This window comes from Metarhizium robertsii (genome assembly GCF_000187425.2).
Source record: "Metarhizium robertsii ARSEF 23 chromosome Unknown MAA_Scf_9, whole genome shotgun sequence".
Taxonomy (NCBI): Eukaryota; Fungi; Ascomycota; class Sordariomycetes; order Hypocreales; family Clavicipitaceae; genus Metarhizium; species Metarhizium robertsii.
In genome coordinates this window covers 1,008,489-1,035,194 of record NW_011942237.1, presented here as the reverse complement: position 1 = coordinate 1,035,194, position 26,706 = coordinate 1,008,489, and the positions used below count along the sequence as shown (strand labels likewise).

General features: G+C 52.7%; 10 protein-coding genes across 10 annotated transcripts in view; 6 read left to right on the top strand and 4 right to left on the bottom strand.

Annotated features, from left to right (window-relative positions):
• Nucleotides 1–699: 699 nt before the first annotated feature.
• Nucleotides 700–1,467, bottom strand: MAA_09761 (uncharacterized protein; the record flags this gene model as incomplete). The annotated part of the gene is made up of 2 exons (XM_007827759.1): nucleotides 700–882; nucleotides 961–1,467. The coding sequence occupies 2 exons, from the start codon at nucleotides 1,465–1,467 to the stop codon at nucleotides 700–702; spliced, it is 690 nt and encodes a 229-aa protein (XP_007825950.1).
• A 2,988-nt stretch (nucleotides 1,468–4,455) lies between these two features.
• Nucleotides 4,456–4,853, bottom strand: MAA_09760 (uncharacterized protein; the record flags this gene model as incomplete). Its single annotated transcript, XM_007827758.1, has 2 exons — nucleotides 4,456–4,673; nucleotides 4,739–4,853. 2 exons carry the CDS (start codon nucleotides 4,851–4,853, stop codon nucleotides 4,456–4,458), a joined length of 333 nt encoding a protein of 110 aa, XP_007825949.1.
• An 831-nt stretch (nucleotides 4,854–5,684) lies between these two features.
• MAA_09759 (uncharacterized protein) lies at nucleotides 5,685–6,140 on the top strand (the record flags this gene model as incomplete). Its single annotated transcript, XM_007827757.1, has 1 exon — nucleotides 5,685–6,140. The coding sequence occupies one exon, from the start codon at nucleotides 5,685–5,687 to the stop codon at nucleotides 6,138–6,140; it is 456 nt and encodes a 151-aa protein (XP_007825948.1).
• Nucleotides 6,141–7,557: 1,417 nt separating this feature from the next.
• MAA_09758 (uncharacterized protein) lies at nucleotides 7,558–7,897 on the bottom strand (the record flags this gene model as incomplete). Its single annotated transcript, XM_007827756.1, has 2 exons — nucleotides 7,558–7,596; nucleotides 7,655–7,897. The coding sequence occupies 2 exons, from the start codon at nucleotides 7,895–7,897 to the stop codon at nucleotides 7,558–7,560; spliced, it is 282 nt and encodes a 93-aa protein (XP_007825947.1).
• A 4,157-nt stretch (nucleotides 7,898–12,054) lies between these two features.
• Nucleotides 12,055–13,642, top strand: MAA_09757 (Fungal transcriptional regulatory protein; the record flags this gene model as incomplete). Its single annotated transcript, XM_007827755.2, has 4 exons — nucleotides 12,055–12,079; nucleotides 12,167–12,610; nucleotides 12,675–13,083; nucleotides 13,147–13,642. 4 exons carry the CDS (start codon nucleotides 12,055–12,057, stop codon nucleotides 13,640–13,642), a joined length of 1,374 nt encoding a protein of 457 aa, XP_007825946.2.
• Nucleotides 13,643–13,769: 127 nt separating this feature from the next.
• On the bottom strand, nucleotides 13,770–15,494 carry MAA_09756 (flavin-containing amine oxidoreductase; the record flags this gene model as incomplete). The annotated part of the gene is made up of 5 exons (XM_007827754.2): nucleotides 13,770–13,956; nucleotides 14,019–14,062; nucleotides 14,122–14,928; nucleotides 14,999–15,246; nucleotides 15,317–15,494. 5 exons carry the CDS (start codon nucleotides 15,492–15,494, stop codon nucleotides 13,770–13,772), a joined length of 1,464 nt encoding a protein of 487 aa, XP_007825945.2.
• A 982-nt stretch (nucleotides 15,495–16,476) lies between these two features.
• On the top strand, nucleotides 16,477–18,788 carry MAA_09755 (amino acid/polyamine transporter I; the record flags this gene model as incomplete). Its single annotated transcript, XM_007827753.2, has 9 exons — nucleotides 16,477–16,661; nucleotides 16,736–16,940; nucleotides 17,005–17,074; nucleotides 17,234–17,389; nucleotides 17,455–17,716; nucleotides 17,795–18,335; nucleotides 18,423–18,468; nucleotides 18,535–18,617; nucleotides 18,684–18,788. The coding sequence occupies 9 exons, from the start codon at nucleotides 16,477–16,479 to the stop codon at nucleotides 18,786–18,788; spliced, it is 1,653 nt and encodes a 550-aa protein (XP_007825944.2).
• Nucleotides 18,789–20,784: 1,996 nt separating this feature from the next.
• On the top strand, nucleotides 20,785–21,987 carry MAA_09754 (uncharacterized protein; the record flags this gene model as incomplete). Its single annotated transcript, XM_007827752.1, has 1 exon — nucleotides 20,785–21,987. One exon carries the CDS (start codon nucleotides 20,785–20,787, stop codon nucleotides 21,985–21,987), a length of 1,203 nt encoding a protein of 400 aa, XP_007825943.1.
• A 1,303-nt stretch (nucleotides 21,988–23,290) lies between these two features.
• Nucleotides 23,291–24,502, top strand: MAA_09753 (phosphatidylserine decarboxylase; the record flags this gene model as incomplete). Its single annotated transcript, XM_007827751.1, has 1 exon — nucleotides 23,291–24,502. One exon carries the CDS (start codon nucleotides 23,291–23,293, stop codon nucleotides 24,500–24,502), a length of 1,212 nt encoding a protein of 403 aa, XP_007825942.1.
• Nucleotides 24,503–25,629: 1,127 nt separating this feature from the next.
• MAA_09752 (HET-domain-containing protein) overlaps nucleotides 25,630–26,706 on the top strand; it is a gene marked incomplete at both ends in the record, with an annotated part of 1,598 nt that continues 521 nt past the window's right edge. Inside the window, one exon of the mRNA XM_007827750.1 lies at nucleotides 25,630–26,631. Within this exon, the coding sequence (XP_007825941.1) occupies nucleotides 25,630–26,631 (1,002 nt within the window). The remainder of the gene's footprint in view (nucleotides 26,632–26,706) is intronic.

Genomic DNA, 26,706 nt, shown 5'->3' with positions numbered 1-26,706 from the left:
CTTTCCTCTGTCTTATTCACTATAGGACCAGCATGTATTTGTGCTTTTTCCCATTTTAGACTTGGATGGCTCAGGAGTAGGGTTTTCTAGGCGAAGCCTGTTCGGTTACACTGGTATCCCCGTCGCCATCTTTGATGTCCAGCAACGGTAAGTTCATGTCACCGCAGTTAAAATAAGGGTCTTGCCCGGTAATTGCGTGCCACTTGACCCAATCTTATACTGCCTGGTCCCTGCCAAGACGGATATATAATGCTGGAATTATGTCCCGGACACCCATGTTGTCCGAGCGACAGGGTCAGAGGGCTTAAGCTGGCTAGTGAGGCTACCAGATAGTGCCATTTCTGATGCCGTGGTCGGATTTACGGAACGAGAATTAAGAAGTAGAGAATGGTAGTAGTAACGGGTCTTTTTGCGTGCATACGTGATCAAGGGATCGGGTTCAAAAGCAAGTTATTCGTTAATGCCGGTTCTAACAAGAAGAGAACAGACAATAATACCTGGAAAGTTTTCATCTCCATACTAGTGCCACCGTATTTCTGACAGCTATCCAGTCCTAAAGTGGCTCGCATGGACTGATCAATGGACCCATTATATTCCCTTGTATTCGAATTCTTCGTAACTAACATGAACGTGGTCCCTATGCAAAAAAAAGAGTTGGCTCCATAACAAAGAGGCAGTTTTCAGCAAAGAAAGGGCGTCTCACCAGTGATTCTGCGTCACGTCGCCCCTGTCATTCATAGTCCGCCAGTGCTCCCAGTGGTTGGGCTCAGCATCGACGGTGGGATTCCAGATCTTCTGCCCCCAAATGACGTACTTGAGCTTGAGGTCTTTGCGGTTATGCATGACCCATTCGGCTATTTGCTTGCCCGACAGCGTGGGAACCTGTCGTTTTTCCCCGTCAGTCATGACCGCTTCATATATCAAGGTGAGCTATTTGTATGCAACATTGCAGGGACGCACGCCAAAGCCGTCGGAACACATCATGTCGCTCGCCAGGCCACAGCAGTGGTCCGAGGTGCCAGGACACTCGCAGTCCCGCTTGCAGCCGACGTCCCACACGCGGCCCGGGAAGGCGGCGACAATCTTTTTCGCGCCCTCGACGCTGCTCGGCTTGCAGTCGCCGACCGGGGGGATGGCGGGGGCCGCGTAGCCGCCGAAGCCGGAGTCGCGGCTGGAGCAGCACTGCATCTCGGGCGGCCCCGGGCAGAGGTTGGCCGTGGACGAGCCCGCGCAGTCGGATTGCCAGCGGCAGTTGCCGGCGCAGTCGGGGCCGCACCGCCCCTTGGAGCAGCACTTGATGTCGGCGCCGTCGGCAGGGCACGCGCCCGTGGCCGTGGTGCCGTTGGCTGCGGCGCAGGCGGCCTCGGTCGTGCACACGCCTGCTTGGCCCTCGGCGTAGCAGGGCTCGTTGGGGGCTGCGAGAGCCGTCGTGGCCGCGAGGCACAAAGTCACGACGTGGTGGCGCATTTTGGGCATCAGTCCATGTCGTCACTTGGGTCGTCGGTGGCGGCGAGGCGAGTCAATCGGGACGGTGCTGTTTTATAGTCATGATGCGGCCATGTTTGCTGGCGGCTTTGCCTTGGTCCTTGGATGATGCTGGGCGCATTTTGGTGGTGGTGAACAGGGGGCGGTGCGTCGAATCAGCATGCACGTGCTGCGGCGGAATCGACACGTGCTGGCATGTCCCTGTGATATTCAGAGTTTAGAGTTTGGAGTCTAGTTCAGGGGTCCAATTTTTAGATTGACATGACGAACAAGGTTTCGGTTATGCTTGACGGATCTTCAGGTTCTGCGCGCGCTACGTCCCATTGGCACCAACTCGTCATGTCATGACTCGTCATGATGCTCACCGCTAAAATAGCCCCCTTTTCCGACTGTCAATGCTGGAGTCTCTTGACGCCCTGAGGGATAACACGAATTCGTACTTGACACTACAGTAAGCTTCAACTTCCCAGTCATCCTCTCAGCCTCCATGTAAGCTGGTGTACGGAGTGTATTTAGCCGCTTTCAATCCCTATTGAACCAAACGTTGGCAAATCGCATCCTGATTCCTGCATACTCTCCCACTGCTCACTTTTCCATCTACCAGCTCCAACACCATATCCCTCAAGGCCTAAATACACGCATCGTCATCTTTGTTGGCGGAACCGTATTCAAGACGGCAGCAGCGGTGGAACTGGCTGCATCCTACGACATTCGTCTTCAAGCCAACGCAAAGCCAATCATGGTGCATACCGCTGCTGACAGATCCGCAGCAGGCTGTCGTCGCCTGGACCTCCAACGCTTGACCTTTGGGTTTGTAACAAAAAGAACCTTTTTCCGTAGCCGGGCGAGGTTTGAATAACCGGCCGCCGATCCCAAGCGGGGGCTTGTTGGCCTGAAGGCGGCATTTCTCCGTCTGCTCACCGAGTGGGCAGGCCGAGGAGAAGTTACCAGCAATAGGAGCGCCGTCCCCGGCGGTTCTATTACTGCTGATACTGCCAATGTCCCCGGCGGTTCTTTTACTGGAAAAATTGCCGATGATGAGGAGAATAAAGGGGAGGAGGTTCCAGAACATGCGCATCTTGGTCGTTTCTGTACAAGAAAGGGACTAGTTAGCTGCCTCGATTCGACTCAACTTGTAAAGTATAAACCTACAAAGTTGTAAAAGCTACGCGATGGCTATGGTAGATTTCCGCGCAGTCTGATTCGCATGAGATTCTGGTCCAGACACGCCCTCGTGAATATTTGGATGTTTCTGCTGTAAGTCTGATGATGTCCCGATTTGGCTCGCTTTCAATCCCAACCCTGCCGCTGCAAGACGGAAAGCTGGCCTGAGACTGACTAGACGAGTAAAGTGTGGCTAGACTCAGTAGTAAGATATGACCAGACCCTTTTCTCGCTGGACAAGTGCTGTTGTTGATTGACTTCAATCTGATAGGAAGTGAATTTGGTTCGTTGATGCTCTCCTTCTGCCCGTGTCTGCTCGTTGGGCAGCAGCCTCGCGTGCTTGCAGAATAATGTCCTCTGAGAGAATGCCTCGAGGCAGCCGAGCCCTAGAAAACCTACGGTTTGTCTTGGTACACAGCAAAATCGTCTGGTTTTAAGCGCAGTATTCGTCTCACTCACATCTCCGAGTGGCCTGTACAGAGTCCGGAAAAGCCAAATCACTTCTGAGACGTTATGGGTACATGATGCGGAGTTATCACCATAGGAGTCCATGGGTCGTATCCATGATGGACTGTATCCTTGAATCGATCTGACTATCGATGGGATTCGCCTTCTTATAATTGGAAATCGGGGGGGGGGGGGGGGGGGCCTTGCCATTGAAAAGGCCCTAATTCGAGTATTTTGACTAGTAGCTTTTAATTTGAACCTTGTAGACTAGTCCCAGCCTTCCAACCTAATTTGGGTCTTCTCGATGACGACGGCCGGCTACATGACCTACTCGATGATCTAGATTACGTATTCGTTGACAGGAATGAATGTGCGTTTTACAGTCGACGGTACCTACTGGCTTGTCCACACGGCGAGCTTAAGACGGGGAATATTGCCTCTAGATGAACATGCACGACGGTACGGGTTGTTAAGGGAAGTTAAAGCTGACGAGCCTGGAGAGGGGTGACGAGACGTCGGGTCTGGACCACCGTCACCGTCGCTTCCTAGCTAGACGATGGGATTCAATATTGCTGATGTTATCATAGAGGCAGGATAGCTCAGTTGCTAACAAAGCCATGTCTTCTCGCTGCTGTATGGTAAACTACAGACCTCAAAGCGCTAAAAATACAGCAAAATGTCTCCTAACAACCAAGTTCAGCATTGTAAGAAAAGAGCTTGCAATACGTCCCGCAACAACTACTAAGATGCAGAGCTCTTCTTGCTGCCTTTAATAATAAACTATGCGTGACTTCGTAGAATGAGCGCATCTGGGGAGCAGCCCTGGTCAGATAGTGTACGGCAGGTTGCTACGCCTCGGTCGGGAGTTACGGTAGCGATGGGTGGTAGCGTCAGAGATAGTGCTGGTTGCCGTCATGACATGATGCTTAATCTAAAAGTGTCGAAAGTATCTTTGGACTTGTAAGCTTTTATTCGGCTACCCTCAATCATCCGCACTAGGGGGGCATCTTGCAGGTCTAACTGCCATATGATGGGACTCCAACGACCTTAGAGTTTCTCCTGCATAGGCCTAGACTTTATCGCCATCTTTTAGACCCAAGTAGGTACGCCTAAACTCGACAATGAAGACATTGTTGTCCAGTCACGAAAGAAGGACGCGTATTTTCTGGGGTTCGATGCACGGGTTTACAGGGTGGCCACGCGCGACAGGCTACTCTCAACACGAACAATTACCATCCGTAATACCTCAAAGCTACAATTCATGTCTCATTGTCCAAGTTTTAACCCATGTACATCTCAATCGTATCCAATATCATTACATCAGTCATATGCGCCATCGAATCTGGAAGTTGATACCCATCATTTCCCAGCCAGAGCATCCCCCGGCTTTGGTAGATATTTGCCCTCCTCGTCAACACCCTGTCTCTCGGCTCTGTTTATCCCTTGTTTCGAAACAAGATCGCCGACGGGCTGGGCGAGGCCGCCCTGACCAAGCTGGCCGGCAACAAGTCCATGAACGCCATCTTGCAGCTTGTCGACCTGCTCATTGCCAGTTACCTTGGTCTTGTCAAGATTGTCTATTTCGGGAGTGTTAGTCTCCAGCTTTAATAATAGCTTATGTTGGCATGTGTAAAAAACGCACCTCTCGTAGTGTAGCTTGCTTTGTTATCACTTGTGAAGTACTTGAGATACAAGTCTTCTATCCAGGGGATCCAGATGTCTTTTTGCTTCTGGTATTGTGCCGATGCCCACTCCATATTGGTAGATGTCGTCGAGGTTGACCTATGTGCTGACTGTATAGACCGTGGTGTCTTGAACAGACGAGTGTGTGTCGGCTTGAATGCTTTTTAAAGATCTTTGGGAAATGATATCATATCCCCCGATGCCTGGGCCCTTTGTGCTGGCTACTACGTCATCTGGTGTGTCCGCGCGCTCTGATTGGCAGAGATTCCCAAACAGGAAGCAAAAACTTGGAAATTGAACCACACTTCAAATGTGGCGGACTGGCAACCCCTTGGATGGAAGGGATTATGTAACAAGATAATGAGTCAAGCATGATTGCAGTGCTTTGCGTAGTTTACATCTCTTCTGCCGCATTAAATCTTCATTTTGAAATAACGTGATTCGGACAGTATGGACTCCTTTGCTATCTAAGCACATACACTTGATCCCGCTACGTAGTGCTGTAATTACTTATAAATAGTCGAGCATTATTTCCCCACCTTTTCAGAGGCTTTGTGTCGTGGTTTCGCTCGTGCATCTTGCCATGTTAAGGCCAAGCTACGTGGATGGCACCAGTCAACAGAGGATAAACCGCTTCTACTTATGAGCGACTCCTCGTAATAACATTACTTTAATCGGCATAGGGTCGAATCCATCTTAATTATTCTCATAGTTTTATCGGAAATTCTATTACCCCTCATGCCCCAATAAAATCTCTCGGGGCTGCCCGCAATGCATCGTCATGATGACTTCATTCATCCCCCACCTACGTCTTCTTCAGGCAAACTAACAAACAGCTCTCTAATCATGACCGCACAGTCAAGAACTTCAATAAAACATAGTACATAAAGTAAAATTTCGAAACCATGTCGTTACAACTCAGCGCCGCAAGGCGTCTCAAAATCACGCGACCCGCCTCCCTCTGCCACGCATATCACAGCACGCCGCGACTGTCGCTGGCTGACAGAGTTCCACATGCCCGGCAAACCCTCTCACCACGATCCGACGAAAATACAAAGTCGGCCCATGACGATGACGTTGCGGCGCTAAAAGATGCTCCGTACTGTCGCAACAAGACGCGACCTGAGGACGAGCTCCTCGCTGCTGCGTCGGAAGCCGACGCCCAGCGCACTGTGAACCCGTTGGAGGCGAGCGGTGCCAATACAGACATTAGCAAGCCGAGCAGCAATATGCTGACGGGGCAGTATGTGAGTATCAAGTGGGAAGAGGCCAAGCGGGAGCGTAGTCGGTACGGGAGGACGCCTGGTAAGGGAGAGAAATTACACGTCTGGAAGAAGACTAAAAAGGTTAGCTTTAGGTAGCAACACGTAATATTTGTATGAAAGATCTACTTGACGTTACACTGGGCTCTTGCTGCGACGAGAGGTTTCAATGGTTCAGCAGGCGTGATGAACCAATGCCCGTCATCTACGTCGATGCAGGTTACGAGGCCGCAGCCGATTGTTATATACAGGTGAAGGATTGTGGTTCCGAGGCAAAGAACAGCTATACCTCTAATGGTGTGGAAACTGTAAGAGTGATTCTAGAGTTTTCTATAGCGTCCTGTAAGCTTCTTACTATTTCGTTCAAGATTCCGACGCTGGAAAAGGAGAGATTGTCTCCATCTCCGGCGCCAGTCCTAATACTGTACTTGGATGTGCATCGCTGAGTGCGCCAAAGGCGTGGTTCACCAGCTAGAATTGTAGTAGTCGCAGAAACAGACACAAACGAAACTGTTATGAACCCTTGCGAGTGTTGCCATTCTACGTACAGGTGCGGTGTTTCTGGCCTGCATGACGGACCCGTATCCCATCTCTACCGTTTCTTTGAGCGTACAATGAGTTATTATGAAAGAATTATTCAGCAAAAACTCTTTACGAGCAGGCCACTCATGCATCGTGGCATCAGATTCATTGACAGCGGCCGCGCCCCCGTCCACATGTACAAGGATCTGCATCCGTAATCTGTACAACCTTGGCCCACTGCAGATTGTCTTGTATAGAGTTCATCTCCAAGACTAAATTTTGAACAAGTAGTACAACATGCACAAGGTATGTGGGGACTAAATTTTTGGTCCGACAGCAAACCACTTACACGGTGGTGACCTCAACACGATGGTTGTCCTTCATGTCTGATAGATGCATAAACCATGCATTTCTGCAGGGTCAGTACCGCGGTTGGTCAATAGAGCGAAGATGGATGTCTTGGCAAGTAAGCCATGCGGCAAATGTGAAACGGAGAGGATTCACACATCCGCTTGGTTTGTCCTCGGGCGTACTGGAAAATCCTCCCTTCCTCCTGCCCCTTGTAATCGAATTACTAATATTTTGACAATATTTCTACCCATTACTGCCGATTACTTACTCGAATGATTGGAAGATACTTCCTTGGACCTTTGCCCAGCCAAGAGATGCTATTCAGACCACCACTCTCACAGTATTTTCCATTTAAGCAAATTAATCACCGAAATATGACAGTTGGACAGCATATCTCTGTCACAAATTTTGATTTTAATCAGAATATGTAACTTGGAAAGAATATCACAAAGTATCCTGGTCCACCTCCGTCTCTATACAGACATTGTACCCCCCAACCTTTTCAAGTTGTAAATACATCAGCGGCTCTCAAGATTTGAAATCGTATCCAACGCGAGAAACTTCATATATGTTCGTATTATGTGCTTGGCGACTGAAACAGGAAGCCAGTGGCGTATGGACAGATGTTGCAGGCCGGTGTGATTTAGTGGCGTACCCAGCAGGTGTCGGGAATGTGCTCGCCCTATAAGAATTTCAGTACTATCCTAGCATAAAAGTCGTTTATACAGTGAAAAGCATACCTTGTCGCAAGGCTTGTGGCAGCAGTAGTATGCCTTGCATCTTTCCCCGAAAAGCCCAACCTCGATGTCAAGGTCAAGGTCAATGTTAATTCCAAGGAGGTCGACGCCGACATCAGCATTAAGGACAATCAACTTTTCGTCGACACAAGTAACGTATTTGCATGTGTCACCTCCGTGGTCTTTGGTTGGGGCAGCGATGGCAACGGTAGCCAAAGCGAGGATGGAGGCAACGGAGAACTTCATGGTTGCGGTTGGGGGTTTGTGAGAGAGGGTGATGTTGATGTGAAGAAGAAGTGATTGAGTCGTTTGTGTGCTGATGATGACAAGAAAGATTCCAGAGACTGGGGAGGACGGATGGATTATTTATACTTGGAAAGAGCCTTTACAAAAATTTCTCGACCTTGGTACTCGGTAGAGCTCGTGAGTTCCTACGGAGTAGCCTCGATGGAATCTCCGATAGGGGGCATTTTCTTTTGCTTTTTTTTACGTACTACATCATCACCAGTACTGCTTCCTTTTTGCAGTCATCGACTAATCCTCGTATAGAAGTCAAGACAAGGCTTATGGCTGGTGGTAATGTAGTGGCCGAAGGAACCCTGTTGGTGCCACCCTCTGCTTGGGCCTGGCCACGTCCGTGCGGCCGTGCCAACACAGCTTCATTCGTACGTACGTGCATAAAAGGCTCTAGCCGAGATCGAGTTCACCCCAAGTTTACATTGTAATACCAGAGTCCATGGACAACTCGTTCAGGGTCCCTAGCCCCTAGCTAGTCAGACGCCATGTGTCAATGGTGATTTTCTAGCTGGTCAACAGTGTGGTTATTGCACCAGACGTTTATTGGAGGAACCCACCATATATGGTGTCAACACTGGGCTAGCAATCATTTTCACCAACGACATCCCATCCATGTGTTATCGCCGTTGCTTCTGTTTCTGGTTGGTTATTTATAATTAACGCATGTCTAAACACATTCTTAGTTCAACCATCAATTGATGACTGGATTTTTTTTCTAGCTCCAGAGGCACGGTGTAGTACGCTTTCATCCAGCCTATGGAGGACTTGTTACATCTGGGAGACCACAAGCGAAGGGTCGGGAGAAAAGAAAATACAGTGCTCTATGGAGGCCGAAGGCGCACCGCGATATCTCCCTCCATGTTGTGAGACATGGCAAAAACACCTGATTTTGAGATTATCGTTCCATCATAGCTGTTCTTGGCAGCAAGGAACAAGCCAAGAACCCTCGTCCGTCATGTCGGCGACCTTCGTCTAGACTCTCACCCCAGTTGCCGATCCTCCACGCTGGGACGTGCCGAATCGCCCACATCACAACTCAACTCATGACTGGTGTCTTGGAGCATTGGCGCCCAAGTGGGTCGGGAACTTGATCCATTTCTGCCTTTAATGTTTTCACGTCTACTTTACTAGCGCCAGGGGGGAAAGTACGCTTACGTATACGCAGGATGCTTGACAAGGCAACTTGTTATACGCCCAGCCCTCCATCACGAACCTCAAGCCGGGATGCTTGTGCTTTACCGGAGAAAACTGTTGTGTTCCTGCTTTCTTGCTTCTCCACAGCACAAACGAAACATCAACACGAGCTTTGCGATTGGCCTTGTTCAGCGCCGGCGTTCAGCCCTGCGTCAATTGGGACAGGTCACATTAGGAGCTTCTGCTAAGCCACCCGACAACCTTATTGGGAAGTATACATAGGAGACAGTGAGACATCGTTCAAAAGCCGCGGGCTGGGCGACCGTTGCTGCGGCCAGCCTAAAGGGGACGACAACGGCCAGCCATGCTGCCATCGGCAAATGTCACCGCCGGGAGTTGATGCCATCAATTGATGTCTCACTTCTACTCAGCCAGCTGTCATGCCACTAGAAATTGTGACCAAAAAGCCATCGGCCACCTTGTTTACCTGGGCCCCAAGATTCTGTAAATGCACATAATCCAATCCAAGGAGACGATGTTTGTTGCGGGCGCGGGCGATCCTCAGCCATGGCATTCGGACAGTTGATTCGCGGCTTTCGCCTTCAGCCATTCATGTTTTGTCACCGTCATACCAATGCTGACTTGGGACACTCAATCATGGCGGGAGTTTTATGCAAAAACAAGGGTAGTGCTCCGTACCGAGCAGGGAGGTGGCATGATATCTACAGAGGCACCCGATCGGGGTTGTATTGGGGGCCGGCGTTCCGACCCGGACACAAGACTGTGCTTCAATCGCGTGGCATACGCGATGGTACGACTTCCATCATGGCGACGAAAACCTACTCAGAATGGTGGTCTTATTACTACATGTTGTGCAGAGTCACGATGCAGTGTTCAACACTGTTTCTTCAGCAAATTCGGCTAAATCATCAGACAATGGAATTGTTTCGCAACAAGCTTAAAGAACTGCTGCATCTTATATCAGGTAAGCCGATTGCGCGGCTTGTCTCGGGCAAACAACGTGTTCAGCAGCGCTGATCAGTCTGCGGTTCTTGCATATCAAACATTTCTACTCCGTATGGGAAGGGCCCAGTTCGCTCTCTGTTTCACTTGCTCCGCCAGCCGGCGCCCTCTAGGCCTGACATCTGTTGAGGATGAACGTTTCGAGAACCCGGCGCCTTCTAGCAGCCCGACAGCCCATTTCATCGAACCAGCTCCCGACAAAGCATTTCGTCTGTTGAGAATGCAAGCCACCAGCTCCCGGGACCCGGAAACTTGATGTAGGGCTCATCAACTGCCGGTTTGTACTACCAATCTTCTCCGTACTGACGACAGTCGTATCCCGTACTCCGTACGTGGCATGGAAAAGGTGGCTTGACAACAAGCAGCTTGTATTTGTGGCTCGGCATAACTCGAGTTTTTTTGCATAAATCTGACCCCTCATTCAGTCTTTAAGCCACACCCAAACACGGCATGGGTTGTAAATATGCTCAAGGCTATCGTTTTCAGCAATTACCTGCCTCCGCTCGTCGATAGAATCTCTACTTTAGGCCAATGTGGAAGCTACCTGAGACAAGTTTAATTAGGCCGACGATAGGGGATGTAGAGGATTTGGACAGCTGCGGAGGCGTAAAAGTTGAATTATTAAAGAACGGAACCAGTCAAATGAGAAATTGCTTCACCAGAAGCTAGGCTCTCCCCAGGGTCGATATGAAGCGCAAGAGCTGGCCGCCACTTATGCGTTCCCAGGACAAGCCCTCCCCGAAGCAATACGACGCCGGCAATGGTGTACTAATTTCCGACGGCACGTAGCCGGAGTTGACGAAAAGTCACGCAGACAAACAGGGCGAACCGTCCTGTGTTTGGAGCATTAACGCCGGTATCTGAGTATCCAAACGGCTCCTGTGAGACTCTGGCATGCGCATCTTTCGGGTAACAACATGACCGAGCCAGGGGCGGCAACATATGGTATCCCCATTGTGCGTCTCCGGGAATTAATTCATGCATCAGTGCAACCATTCAGTTATTGGAAATCACAGTATTTGGGGACGTCTGTTCTTTTCTTGTTTTCCGCCCTTTTCATAAGCCCATCGGAAGATGGGCACCTGTCCAGACCTCAGCCATTGTCGAGGCAAAAATGACACTAGGGGCCGCCCTGCATTAGTAGAGTGCAGATTTAAATTACCAGGTGCCTTGAAAGGGAACCCAAAAAAAGTAATGGGAATGGTGCCTGGGTAAAGCAAGTATGGTCACGGCGGGATTCATGCTCCGGAGTCCGGACAGAGGACTTGATTCCGATTCTCATCAACTCGAAATAGCAGCTCTTTCCTGGCCAAGGAAATCCGTATCTTGTCGGTTTTGAATCGCATAAAGACAACGTATTAGATATACTAACAGAGCCTGAAGATATGTTCAACATGAAGCAACGGCAGGCACGCTGTTGGATTCCCTATCGAGTACGACATTGGCGCTTCCAAGATGCACGATTCCGCGACAAAGGGTAGGATCGTCCATCGCGTTGCTCCAGCAGCCTAAGCATCGCTAACTTAGCTGTCTATTTGCCCAGCAAGCGTAGATGTGTATAAACAGGGTGCCATTTTCATCGACTTGCTACGCTCCAAAGAAGATGCCGCTTCAAACGTACCAGACGTAATCGAATGTTGGTGTAGGGTAGCGGGGCGAGTGCCCAAGTTAAAAAACTTGGCAGCAGCGGGACAGTGGCGCAGTGCCTTCCTCCACGACATCACCGAATTATTGGATGCCGACTTGGGCTGTGTCACCTGATCCAAGCCTCAGCACTGAGCTTCAGGCTTCACGGCAGTCTGCCAAGTCCGACGACGGCAACACCAAAACAAAACGCCTTTTATCCAGCCTTTCGGTAACCCCGCCATCCTGTCTCGTCGTGCATTGGTGACCATGTCGGTCGCAAGGCGGGCGATAATCCCAAGTCCCAGGTCACGGTAGCCTCCAACATGTCGCTAGCCAAGAGAAACGATGGTGCGTGCCAGTCGGGAATCCGCCGTGTCAATCGGCAAACATGGTCGTGACGCTTTGCGTGTGGCGAATCGCGTGCTGACCCCCTAGGCAAAGGCTGCTACGAGTGTCGGATGCGGCGCGTTCGCTGCGACAAGACGGAGCCCGAGTGCTTCAAGTGTCAAAAGAAAGGCATCAAGTGTTCGGGCCAAGGCATTGAGTGTCGATTCAGCAAGCACATGAACCGGAAGCAGACGCCGAGCGTTGCCTCTCCCCAACTGCCCGCCGCATCGTCGAAAGCGTCAAAGCGCTATCTTTTTGTCAATGTGGAAAATACACACGACGGCGCTTTGCCGACTTCATCAGGACAACCGGGCGCTTCGACCACCGGGCCATCGAGTTCGACCATGAGCATAGTGGTGCCATACCGAAGCAAAGGGCGAGAGCTCGTCAGAGCCAGGCAAGCTGAACAATGTCAGCGTGTTGCATCGCTCCCGTCGCCTCGAGGGGCAATAGAAGTAGTGCCTGCCAGGTCAAGGATGCTCTTTGATCACTGTAATGATGGCCCTCCTGGTAACCATGTAACCCTAGATGGGACCAATCACTAATCGCATCGCAGTCTCAACCTTCATCGCTTCGAAAATGGTGGTCCTCGATTTCAATGAAAATGGCTACCGCCAGATAGTTCTACCCATAGCATGCCAAGATGATTTGGTCGCGCAGGCAGTATCGGTCATTGCAGCTTTTCATCTGTCCTCGAGAATGCCATCCATGCACATGGCTGCTGAGAGGGGCCAAGAATTGATCCTCTCACGGCTACGGCAGCAATCTCTCAATCTCGGACCCGGACAACTATTCAACATGTCAACATTGGCCACGCTACTGGTTCTTCTGGTTGGAGACACAATAACGGGCGCAAATAATTACGTCTACCTCCTCGAGTTACTTTCACGTCTCGCGAAGCTGGCGATGAATGACCCGCGTCTTTCCGACACCACCAAGGCATTTATTATGGAGCAGACAAAAATGTAGAGCCGTGCCCCAATTTGAGCAGTCTTCAAGACTGAGTCCCTGCTAACTTGCTTGCTCAGGTTCCAACTGTTTGGCTTTCCGCTGTCAAGTCAAATGAAGGGCATTCAAACATTTACCAAATCGCCCGACTACTACCTGGACTTTATGACATCATCGCCGTCGCTTGGTTCTGACCCGGAACAGTACGCAAATATTCAAGTCATGAAGGATATTATCCGCCAAGCCTGCTACATCTATCGCAACCGTGCATCACACGAAGCAACCCGCGAATCATCCATTGAGGCAGTCGAAAGGCTTCGCCAGACTGTCACTCACTTGGACCCCAACGTGGAAGGCCGCCACGCCCTTGTATGGGCATTTTTTGTGGCGTCTGCTGAGAGTATTCTACCAGAACACCGTGACTTCTTTTACAATCGCCTAAAGGGCCTGTTTGAGTGTACGAGGTTCGGTAGCATTCCGCTGGCCCTGCAAACGCTGGACTACATCTGGTCGAAGCAAGACTCGACAAATTGGATAGAGATTGTGACGCATGAACGGCAAATATTGATCATGTAAAACCAGATACGGCGCTAGTTGAGGGGGAGGGGGGGGGAATGTTACGGCCAGTGTATACTCTTTTCTAGCTATCAGTGAACGACATTGCGCCTGTTGCTACTACGTTGCCCAATGTGACTGGATACGGTCAAATCTTGGCTCGTCCAAGCAAGTCGGCCCGCACAGCCGTAGCCGCCCTTCCTCCCTCCTCAATCGCACCATCAATGAAGCTGCGCCAGCCCAGTGCCCAGTCTGAGCAGGAAAAGAAGATGTTTCCCTGTCGCTCCCTCATGTCTTGCAGGTGGTCTGCCAACAGACCCGGGGCAGAAAAGAACCTGAAGAAAAGAAGACGATTAGCTACGTTCTTCCGTCAGCCCCAACTTATATAGGCACTCACCACGCTCCCTTTGCAAACTCGTCCCGAGACCAGTTGTGAAAGACCTATCAACACAAAGTCAGCAAATTGTTTCCTCCTTCCAGGCCCACCGGGCACGACTTACAATTCTCTCCACATTCATCGGCGCGAAGCCCTGGAAAGCCTCAATGGTGCGCTCAATACTATCCTCCGGGTGGAAGTGGTTATGCTGCCCCCCAAACGCAACGACATGCGTGTTCCCCCTCGGCGTCTCGCCGTCGCCGAAACCATAAATGAGCGCGTTATGGGGGTAACTGACGCCGGTGAAGGACCTCAGGTCGCGGTCGGCAATCTCGGCGTGCACCTTGACCGTCTGGTTGACGTGGCCGGCGCGGGCGGCGGCCTCCCTGCCCCCGGAGAGCGGCGGGTCGAAGCGCACGTCGGGCAGGACGTTGAGCGGCACGGCGCAGACCATCCTCCTCGCGCGGAAGGTCTGGCCGCCGCGCGTGGTGACGGCCACCAGGCCGGCGGGCGAGTCGCGGACGGCGGCGACGGGCTGGCCCAGCGCGTAGCTCAGGTTGCCCGAGGCGAGGGCCTCGCCGAAGAAGCGCACCGCAAAGGACGACTGGCCGCGCCGGAACTTGTACCTGACGAGGTGGTTGACGCAGCCGTCGTACGAGTAGCCGCAGAGCGCCCACCAGTGGAGGAACTCGTACAGCGAGGTGGTTTCCAGGGTGGCGCCGCTGCAGAGCAGGACAAAGGCCTCGACGCAGAGGCGCTCGTTGGGCGTCAGCTCGTTGTTGATGGCGGCCAGGCGGTCGGCCACCGAGACGCGGTCGTACCGCCGGGCTTGGGGGTTGAGCAGGCCGCTGTGAGGAAAGGGGATGACGTTGCGGCCGTGGGCGCCGTCTACGTTGACGAGCTTGGACAGGCCTGACTGCATCAGCGCGTCCTGCCGAGTTGGTTAGCTTGACCTTGTCTACTGTGGCATAAACTTGTCCCGAGGGGGGGAAGGGCAGTACTTCTTGGTCGTGGGTGAGGCTCTGCGTGCCCTCGGCCCCGGCCAGCAGGAACCGGTTGATGCCTCTGCTGAAGTCTTGCGATATTTCCAGCTCGTCCTGCATCCCGTAGCGGGCGATTTCTCGCCAGACGGTCGCCTGGCCCCAGTACACCCAGGTGCCGCCCATTTCGTACGGGTATCCCTCGATGTTGGAGGACCACGAGCGGCCGCCGATGCGGTCCCGGGCCTCGAGGAGAAGCACCTTGAGGCCTGGGCGGGGTTTTGCTGTTAGTTGGAGAGTACCAGACATGAACCGCGGATTCGGGAAGCGTCGACGTACCTGCTACGCTTGTGTCGCGGGCGGCCGTGAGACCAGAGTACCCTGCGCCGACGACGATGACGTCGTACTCTGTGTTTGTGTCGGTGATGTTGGAAGCTGGCTGGATGGCTCCGAGGCAGGGGATGCCGGCGCGCAGGCCGTCCGCCTTGGTCCACGAGTATCCGTCCTTGGAGGCCATTGTCGTCATACAAGTGCCCTCGGCCACTTCAAAGATGGGATTGGAGTGAGTGCAGGAAGATAGGGACACACACGAATACCATGTATTTATCTCCTTGCCGGACAGCAGGAATCAAAAAGAGCAGAATCACGTCATCAGATGCTGAGGTTTGTCGGCCGGAGGAAGTGGAAAGCTGTCTGTCCCCCGGCGGCATCAAACAGCTCAAAGCAACATGTCGTCGTCGTCCAACGTGACACCACTTCCTTCTCCCCAAATGGTAATTTCTCGAGATGCCATGCCCGCACGGCAACTCGGATCGTGCCCTAGATCCCGGTGTCTCGGGATTGGTGTGTGCCGAATTCTCGAGAAATTGCCTATTCCGGCAAACGCGGCCGCGCAATTTTCCATATTCAAGTGGCTTCAACGCGGTCAAGCCACTCGCCTTTGGACTCGATGGCAGGTTTTTATAACTGGTCCCCTCCTTTCCCCGCCGCAGATTGCCAAGCCGCCTGGTCAACGGTGCCACACGTCGAGAGTTTTACACAAAACAGGAGGCACTTGGAGGCGATGGTTGCCCACCGATTGGCGTTTCTGATGGCGACGATTTACCCCGGATTTTTTTTCAGCACGAGCCCGGAAACACACATGGTCCAAGGATCAATATCATATCGCATCTACCCCGCATCCGTCCGGCCCGGCCATGGCGCGGACTCTCGCAGAATTTCCTCATTGGGACACGGCAACATGGCAAATCGCATGGGAACCGGCACTCGACGAGTCCACACCGGCTCCGCGAGCACCAGACTTGCAGACTGTTTTCCGCAAGGCCTTCAACGGGCGCCCCGTCCGCCATGTGGTTGGCCTCGGCTCCACACCGTCGCCAGTCGGCAGTCGAGTAGTGCTACGGCGCACAACGCCTCGTCGGGGCCAGGCATCGGGACTTCAGGCGTCGGGCCAGCCACTTGTCTGGCCATGAGGATATAACTCGAGGCCCGTGGCCACGATGCGAGGCCGACGCTTGCTCGTGTCCAAGCCCTTGTTTATCCTCTTCTTTGTGCGGCGATACACCCCAGCTAGTGATACGGGCAAAATGGGCGGTTCAGAGGAAATACCCGTGGCGAGCCATGGAGCTCTGCAGCAGCGTTTGTCGACCTTGTCGACGCTGGCCATGGCCTTTGCCATCTTGAAGTAGGTCCCCTCCCCTCCCTGGCTGTGCTACCGTCCTATGCGGCCGTGGTGCTGACGGTGTTTTGCGTGTGTAGTACGTGGATTGCACTGGCGGGATCTATAGGGCTGATTGTGCCGTCTGGCGGATCCGTTGCCTTCTTGTACGGCTTCATCTTTTGCGTCCTGTGCTGTCTGTGCGTGGTGGCGAGCCTGGGCGAGATGGCTGCCATATGGCCGACTGCGGGCGGGCAGTATCACTTTGTCTTTGCGCTGTGCCCGGAGCAGACGAGGCTGCCTATTGTGAGTTTGCGCCCCGAGAAGCCGGGCACAATGGGGACTTTTGGTCTTTGCTAACCCGCGGCAGAGTTTCATCGTGGGATGGATCAATATTGCTGGGTGGCTGGTTGTCGTCACGGTGCAGGGCTTCTTTGGTGGTGAGTCGATATGTGTGATGATGCATGAAGCAAAATAACGCGGAGATCACTCCTGGTTGTGTAAGGGCTTTATTTTGCTTCATGTATCATCACAATATGCCCCCCTGATGCCTGTATGTCAAGGGGTCCATGGAGAGGGTTTTGCTGACGGCCGCGTAGCGCAGTTCATCTCGGCCGCGGCCGTGGTTGCCTCCAACGGAACGTACGAAATCACCGCTGCGCGAACGTATGCCATCTTCCTCGCCATCCTCACTTGCACCACCGTGGTCAACATCTGGGGGAACAAGATCCTCGGCAAGTGGAACGACGGAGCGCGTACGTTGGGCCCCCTCCCTCCTCCGCAACCGCACATGCATCAACTGATCCGCGTACACTTATAGTCTACTGGTCCATTCTCGGCGTCGTCGTCATCAGCATCGTGCTGCTCTCCATGTCCGAAAAGACAGACGCCGACTTTGTCTTTACCAACTTCCAAAACACGACCGGGTGGCCAGACGGCATCTCCTGGATCCTCGGCCTCCTCCAGTCCGCCCTGTCCCTCATCGGCTTCGACGTGGTCCTCCACATGACGGAGGAGATGCCGAATCCATCTCGCGACTCGCCCCGGGCCCTCATCTACGCCATTCTAGTCGGGGGCGTGACGTACGTCAAAAACTCACCCCTTGTCTCCTCCCCCTCCCCCCAAAAAAACATCTCTGCTAACCCCCGACCTCCTTTCAGAGGCACCTTGTTCATCCTCGCCATCCTCTTCTGCTTCAACGACCCAGAGGCCATCCTCGGAACGACGACCGGCATGCCCATTGTAGAAATCATCCTCCGCGCGACCAAGAACCGCGCCGCCACGACAGTCCTCAGCCTCATGCTCGCCGTGTGCTTCGTCAACGGCTCCAACGCCAGCATCACCAGCGCCAGCCGCCTGATGTACGCCATGGCCAGAGACCGCGGCGTCGTCTTCCACGGCTTCTTCTCACACATCGAGCCCAAGCTCAATGTGCCCGTGCGCACAATCCTCTTCTGCTACCTCTTCAACGTCTGCTTCGGACTGCTGTACCTCGGCCCGGCGGTTGCCTTTAGCGCATACGTCGCGTCGTGCACCATCCTGCTGGACATTTCATATGCCGTGCCCATTGCGGTGCTTCTCGTCAGGGGGAGGCGCGTGCTGGCCGCGCACAGGACCGCCAGGACGCCGTTCCAGATGGGCACGCTGTCGGGCTACGTTGTGAATATTGTGGCTGTGGTGTATCTCGTCGTCACTTCAGTGGTGAGCTCTTCTTTGCGTTTTTGCTCGTGGCCCTGCCTTGGTTGGTGTATAGCCGTCTTTTTCAAACTAACGTGCGCGGGATTTTAGTTCTTTTGCTTCCCGACGAGTCTGCCTGTCACGTCGAATACCATGAGTAAGTTTCCCGTTGTTACCTCCTGAAGCTTGAAAAGTCGGGTATATTGACTGTTGACGTTTTTAGACTATGTATCGGTCGTTTTGGGCATCACGTTTGTTCTGATTGCATTGTACTGGGTGTTTTTTGGAAAGACATTCAATGGCCCGGTAAGTACCCTCCTTGATGGTGTGCGCTTTGAAGACGGATATTTTGTGCTGACGGCTGGTGCTTAGCAATTCGACGTCATTATGGAAGAACATCGGGTGCCTACCCCGGATGGAAAGGGGGGTGTGTCGGCAAGCCATAAGGAGCACTCTGAGGGCAACACAATTGCTTGATGATGGCGAGAGAAGAGCAGTCATTTTGTGAGGTGCATGGATTTGTAGTTAGCTAGCACTGAGCAGTTAGTAATGTTGTATTTATACTATAATAACATGCAATGCAATACAAAATACATTTGTATTTGCTATACTCGGAAATGCTCTGGCTCTGATTGTCTGATATACCGATAACCAGACCTAACTGTTAGCTTCCACGAGCAACAACATAACGAGAAAAAGGCACAAAGAAGGCTAGGGCGGATGTTTCCCCGTCGATTAGACGATAAGTGGCTCTTCATTTCTATATAATGGGAGTGGAATCATATAACTACGTTCGCTCCAACACACTTCCGCGTTGTGTGAATGGAAAACCATACTCCATCTTGGCTATAAGTGAGCGACTTGGTCCTAAAAAAGCACTTCACCTGGTTCCAATTGGCATTTCATAAAGCCCCGTCGACCTATCATATCCCATCAAGGTTAGAAACATGACGGAATAGTTTACAGACAAGCTGGACCTAGTGTCTCGGAATATGACTATTCCAGCGTGTCTGTCAAAATGATGTTCAGTATGACCATGCGACAAATATAACCAACTTACTTTTTTTAGAGCTGTCGTCTCAAGTTCAATGTCTGTCTCAGATACTCCGTATTCATGTCTCAGTTGACTCGCGCTGTGTAACATGGTCGACGTCTTATGCCAGATATTTGCGGACCGTCATCTAACAATGCATCTGCAAATGCCTGGCTCAAGCTGTCGTCCGCATTTACCTGGTCTAACTACGAGATAAGGGTCAAACTGGGCTTGTCAGATGTAAAAAATGCAACGTACATCATAAGAGGATATAAAGTTTTATTATACATATATACACAAGTTTACCCCCTGCTAACATCTACCCTGTCAGGGCACGCATAAAGAATAATCCAAGGGTGAACTGTAGCGTCGGCATTACATGTGGGTATCCCAGATCCTTTACAATCTCCGCTGTCTTGTCAAATGCCGAATATCATGGTCCCTCCTTGCATTATCCTGGCGCGCTTGGCGCGAGTGGCCAAGGGCACGTGGTCGTGGGGTTCTCATCCTTAATAAAAAGCGGATTTGTCGCATCGGCACTTGTTATCTGCTCCCAGTGCCTCTTATATGGGATTGACTAGACTACGGAGTAGGCGACGGCCAAAATACGATAGCGTAACAAGAGTATACAACGCTGCGTTGAACAGTAAATGCGAACCTGATCCATCAAACCCAGCCTTACCAGATGAGCTTTTTTTTGTTTCCCCCCACAAATACGAGTCAAGTGGCCAGATTGGATGAACCACCCTAGCCCTCGGGGGTGGATGATTTCCAAGGTTGTTGGCTCTACAAGTACGACGACCGGGCAGGATAAATTTGGATGAGTCAGAGAGGATGCTATTGGCGCGCGTCATGGCCCAGTAATGCATAGAATTGAGTCCACGTTTCCTGATTTTCGGTAGCAACCGTCAAGGCATATCTATAGACGGACCTTGCATCACTCGTTTGGCCTTCGGCCTACTTAATGCATCATCATGCCATGTCGAGTCTTGGCACCACGGCATAAGTTATTTGCCGGCCTTCATTTCATCTGCAACTTCTATCAGCTGTAGAGTCTGACGGATTGCGAGGCAATGGATTCCGAGGCGCGTACAATGAATTACGTGGCCTTGTACCGTTCTCGGGCTTGGTACGACCCATCACGGTATTTCTAGATAATGCTTGCATGATGCTTGCATTTTTTCTTATATTTCCTGAATTAAGAATTTTCTTAAAAAAAACTCCCTCAAAAAAGGTTAAATTAGCTGTAATATCAGGCGCTTTTCTACAAACCGGTCCACGAGGCTCCTCTCAAGTGTATATAAGTCTTCATCTACCCACCGAGTAACTAATTCTTGTCTTCAACCTCAACCCGACCAGTCTTTTCAGCTTTGAGTCGTCTTTGACTACCAATCTTCTTTCTCGCTCCTTTATCTTTGAATCTTTGGCTTTATTTCAAAAATGCTTCTTAATTCCGCGGTCCTTACCGCCGCGTTGGCGATTCTTGACGTCGCCTCTGCCTCCGTCATCAAGAGACAGGTCCTCAAGGACAAGGACATTGCCGGTCGAATTGCAGGAGGGGCCAAGATTGGCGACCAGTGTCACCCGCCAGGCACCTACGCGCTTGGGGGTGAAAAGATTATTCCCCCTTGTCTTGCCGAGCAGGCCATTGCCCTAAAGTGCGAAATTATCACGCATCTGTCGAGCAATTCTTCCGAAGCGAATCGTATAGCCTACCACAAGTGCCTGGTAGGACATGGCAGCTCCTACTTCCTCGATATTCAAGGCTGCCTCGCCTGCAAGAAGAGCCATGGCCACCTCTCCAAGGAGCAGTACGACTGGTACCTGCAGAGATGGACCGCGGGTTACGAGGCCTTTGAAAAGGACGCTGTGCCCAAGACCAACATGTGGACATATGTCGAAGGTGCTATTGGCGGCACTACGTGCCAGAACCGCAACGAAACGCTTCACGGATGGAAATGCTGGGACCAGCTCCCCAAGGGTCCCGGTAACACCAACAAGACTGTGCCCGTCGAGCAGTACTACACGAACCGCCCCAAGACGCAGAACATTGGAAGCTTCACTCTGAATGGCAAGAAATACCCCGAGACCACAACCATGGAGGTGGACCTTGCACAGTACACCTATGAGATTACGGGCCACCTGGGATACTACTCCTCTGCCAAGCTGGAAGACGGCACCGTCACGGGCCCCTGGGTAGAGTATGAGGTGCAAGTCGTGACTGAATATCGCGAGATCAAGTCCGTTTGCAACTTCACCACGCCCGACGAGTTCACCATCGTGTCCGCCATCAGTGCGCCCGTCCCGCTCAAGGATTCCGTTGCCACTGTCCCGAAGAAGGAGGCGTCTACGCTCCCTACTCTCGATTGCGACGGTACTTGCATCGCTTCGGCCCTCAGCATCAAGGAGCTCGAGGTGGTGGTGATCCAAGGCTCCAAAAAGGCCGATCCGCTCGTGGCTGACGCTGCCACGCCTGCGCTGACCGATTTGGAGGAGCACAAGTCTGTCAGCCCCGATAGCAAGATCAGTTTCCTCAAAAGGGTGGAAGTTTTATTTGCCAATGTGAAGAAGTATCCCACTCCTAGTGGCGGCAGCCCGCCTTCCACTGGCGACGACCCGTGCCCATCTCGGCGCCGTCGATGAAGGGGTTCCAAGCTGTAACTCCCACTTGCGACGACGCAGTTGCATTGCCGGTGGTGGGCGTCGAGTGGTAAAGGGAAAGAACATGGCAAGCACAGGGACGTGCGAGTAATCGGAAAGAGGAGAATCTAAGAGAATTGTGTTTGAATTTGATTTTCCTGTCACGGCACCGACCATGTAGGCCTTGTTTTTTTTTGTCTGCTAGAGAGATAAAAATTCTATTCTTTATACCACTAATAATATTATTACAATAATCCCAAATGACCTTTTTTTAAAACTCTAGACTTATTACGAGCTAATTCGTAGCATGACGCAAGGCTGTGCTGTATATTAATGCAATATCCTGTGCACGGTTTACACCTCACGCCGTTAATTAGAATTTCTGCCTCGGCGATATGCCTAGGTTGCAGAATTAACGCACCATGTATTACAGCCGGTTGAATATAAGTTATACCCTGTTCCCTAATTTAATTACGGTATTAAAGTCAACCCGGGCCCGCCAGATGCCACACAGGACAACCTAATCACCAGAGACGGCGGTAGTAAAGATGGAAGGCCATGAAGTGTAAAAAGGAGCTACGCAAGGTCCAGAGAGCGATTAAATAATTTACTACAGACTGCAAAGTTTACTCGTCGCGCAGATTCAAGATTTGATTTTAATCGCCAATGTTCATGATATTGGCGTGTTTGTCAAGAGACAAGGACAGTTGTGAGTTGACATGCAGTCGTATGCCTCCATGTGTTTACGCTTCTCACCACCTCACACCCCAGAGTTGAAGCGGGGATGATGAGTCCAAGTCGATGGCTACATGTACGGCTGCATCCAAGAAGCCATCAATGACTCGACAACCCAGGATTGGCGCCGTGGAACCGGTCGTGCATCTGTCCGTGGGGACGGTCCTGTCCACACGGTCCATCACAAGACACAGATGGGCTTTTCAATGGGCGCAATTCTTGTCTGTATCGGATGTGGCGTTCGGCAACAAACTGCCGTCGTCTCCAAGGCCCGGCCCTCCATGTCAGCAAGCCAGTTATCCCCGGCATTGCATTGCATCAAAGCACCTCCACAGTAGAGCACACATGCTGACGTGTCGTACGTTGTCGTACGTGACTGAAATCGGTGTACGTGTAGAAATGTGACTGTGCTGGTCTCGACCGGCCATATAAGTTGCTCAGAGACGTCTTCTCCAGGGTCACCAGTACCAACGCAGAAACTCTCAACTCATCCCGAGGGCCCATAACCTCTCAGCTATATGTATCCGAAGTGGCCTTTTTCAATCTAATCCATCATTGATTACTAGAAGCAATGGCTCTTCATCAGGTTGACCCCCTTGTTCAAGACTTCATCAACGTTGTCAATGGAAGAAATGGATGGAAGGACAACTTCGAGACGGCCATCACAACTGCTCGCGAGCGCGCCGAGGAGGACATGAACCGTCAAGAAATCTACAATCTGCCCGATTTTTTCCGTTACATCAACGACTTCCTGCACTGGGTGCCAAGGGTCGACGGCCCCGGGGATGAAGTCCTCCAAAAGTTGTGCGTCTTCTACTGGGTCTTTGAGCAGCCCAGCGTCCGCGACTATCAAAGCGAGCTGGATCCCGACAACACCAGCGGCCCTTTGACCTTCATGTCCTACTGGCTTGTCAACTACGCCCAGCAAATGGGGAGCTTCCTGGATCGTCCGGAATCCCTCACGACGGAGACCCTGGAGACATTCTACGAGAATCCCAAATACAATGACGGGGCGTCTCAATGGCTCGAACCGCGCGGCGGCTGGAAGTCGTTTAATCAATTCTTCGCCCGGCATCTGAAGCCTGGCTCTCGGCCCATCGCCGCGCCGAACAATGCCAAGGTCATTGTCATGCCGGCAGATTCCACCTTTGATAACTGGGCGGACATTGTAAACGGCGTCGTCACTTTCTCCGACGGCACGGCTGAAGTCAAGCTGAAGGGAATCTCTTGGAAGGTGAGCGACTTGCTGCAGGACAGCGACTACAGGGACCGCTTTCAGAACGGCGTATTCATGCACTCGTTCCTCTCGACGAATGACTATCATCGGCAACATGCTTGTGTTGGCGGAAAGGTGCTCGAGGTTAAGAACATCCAGGGCCAGGTTTACCTCGAGGTTGACGTTTCATCCGAGAGGGGAGGGGGCCTGGTGCCAATCAGGCCGTTGCCGCTGCCTCGGCGGCGATCGGGGCCGGGATCAGGGCCGGAAAGGGGTATTGTCCCTCCGGACCGCGCCGGATACCAGTGGTGCCAGACACGCGGCCTTGTTGTAATTGACGGCGGTGACGTTGGCTTTGTTGCTATATTGCCGATTGGCATGGCGCAGGTCTCGTCCGTCGTCATGACGACTCAAGTGGGCACTACCTTGGCCAAGGGCGATGAGATATCGTACTTTCAGTTTGGCGGATCCGACGTGGTCGTCGTCTTTGAGAAACATGTCACGTTTGTCGAGAATCCGTCGGGTCGGCATTTCAAGATGGGCGAGAAAATTGCCACGTTTAATTGAGTATTCGGGGATGGTGTGCGTTCCATTTCACACCTCCTGCGCAGAATACTGCAGCTGCGCCAGTGAGAGACGACGGGCGAACGGTGTGGAGAGTATTTGGCCTCGATGACGAGGAATTTGCTCTCTGCTAATAGCAGACATCAAGTCGCTCATTCAAAGCAGGCAAAGTATGATGTCATCTACCAGCCAACCGAGCTTCAGAGTATCAGTTTAGCATCATTCCACTCTTTCATATATGAAATCAAGAGTCTCTCCTTGTCCCGACCTACCGCTACTTCTGTTCGATCGTCGCTCAGCCATCCAATCAATCATGATGTGTAGCACAGTAGGTATGCAGAATGAGATGCTGCACGTTTAGCACTTCACTTGCCATCTTCATGATGGTGCATGAGACCATTTGCGGCCCCTTGTCCTTCCATGTGCGCATGTGTAGCGGTTGTGTTGTGGATGGCTGTGTTGTCGGAGCCCAAGGGACTCGCCATGGCATGATGCGACGGCGAGACACTTTTGTCTTGGATCACCACAGTACGGAGTACCCGGCTTCACCTAGGCCACAAATCCAAAGATGACATGTAGGGGGCTGAAGGTCGTCACAAATCGCCTTGACTGTTGCTGTGACCTGTCTGCTAGACGTCACACACACGCCATCTCACCGTCGATCCCATCTGACGAGAACAAGCGCCCCAAGAATCACTCATCTCATATCTCACATCTCACAACCGACAGAGTAGAGATGGGCGACGAATCATGGGGGACAAGATGTTGTCCTGTTGTATTTCTTTTCTCTTGAGAAGACGTGAGTTTACCCAAAGCCCTCGCTCCGCCGGCGGCATCGGGGCCAACTTGAGTCACCAGTGAGCTAGAATGGTTACGCGGACCGAGCTTATGGCGGGAGTGAGTGAGGTATGCATCGCTAAAAAACAGGTAGGGGTAGGAAGAGGTTGATTAAAAGTCCAAGCTAGCAAGACGAGGTTGGCCTTTGACCGTAACCCTAACCCATCTCGTCCCATTTTGGCTTAGTGCACCACCTCAGCCCCGGCGGGGCGGACCCTGGCTTGGATCCCCGACGTCACCTCTCGGCCAAAATCGTCCCGTCGTTAACCTCCTCGTCAGCCAAAAGGGGGGCCATGGCCACGACCGTGTTGTCCTCGCCAACAACCATCTCTGCACACGCATCGTCACCATCGCGCATCGATGAACCATACGCAAGCCGCCCGTTGGAGGCCGCGGCCGACGGCATTCGCCTCGTCACCATCGACCCGGAGCTGACGCCCGACGGGCTCCTCTCATGCCAGCTGCAGACCACAACCTTTGCGCGCCGCCCGCGGTACGAAACGCTCTCGTACCGCTGGGGCGATGAGTCTTGCCGGCGCAGCATCGTCGTCGACGGCGCGGAACTGTACGTGACGGCCAACCTGTTCGAGGCGCTGCAGTACTTCCGCACCCACGCGCGCCGGGCGGCCCTCTGGATCGACGCCATCTGCATCAACCAGAGAGACACCCCCGAGCGCAGCAGCCAGCTGCGCATCATGCCGCACATCTACGCGCGCGCAGAGTCGACGCTCGTGTGGCTGGGCGGCCGATACATTAACCTGCCCATCGACCTGGGGCCCGACTCGCCGGGCGCCGAGCCCAACGCCGACATCAGAGACAGGGTCATGGCCGACGCCTACTGGCAGCGCGTGTGGATATTGCAGGAGATTGGCAAGGCACGACGGATTCACCTCTGCTTCGGCCGCGAGCCCGCCGAGTGGGACGCCTTCATCTCGTGGATCCGGCAGCACAACGGGGCCGACCAAGACGACGGTGTAGGTCCCCTGCGTCTGGACCGGCTCCGAAGGCACAAGTACGACGGCAGCTGCTCGCTGCGCCAGCTCCTCGAAAACCACGCCTCGGCCTTGTCCAAGGACCCCCGGGACAAGATCTACGGGCTCGTCGGGCTGTCCACCGACGGCCGCGGGTTCCCCATGGACTACAGCAAGACGCTGCTCGAGGTGTGGTGCGACACGATGCACTTCATGAGCCGCCACGAGCTGCTGCCGTCCGACTGCGACGCGCGCGTCCGCTTCTGCCGCCTCGTGCGCGACCTCCTGGGCGGCGAGGCGGCGCTGGGCTCCGTCGGCGGCGTCGTCCAGCTGCGCAACGACGCGGGCGACGAGTCCTTCCACGACTCGCACGGCCGGGCGCCCGCGGGACCGCTGGCC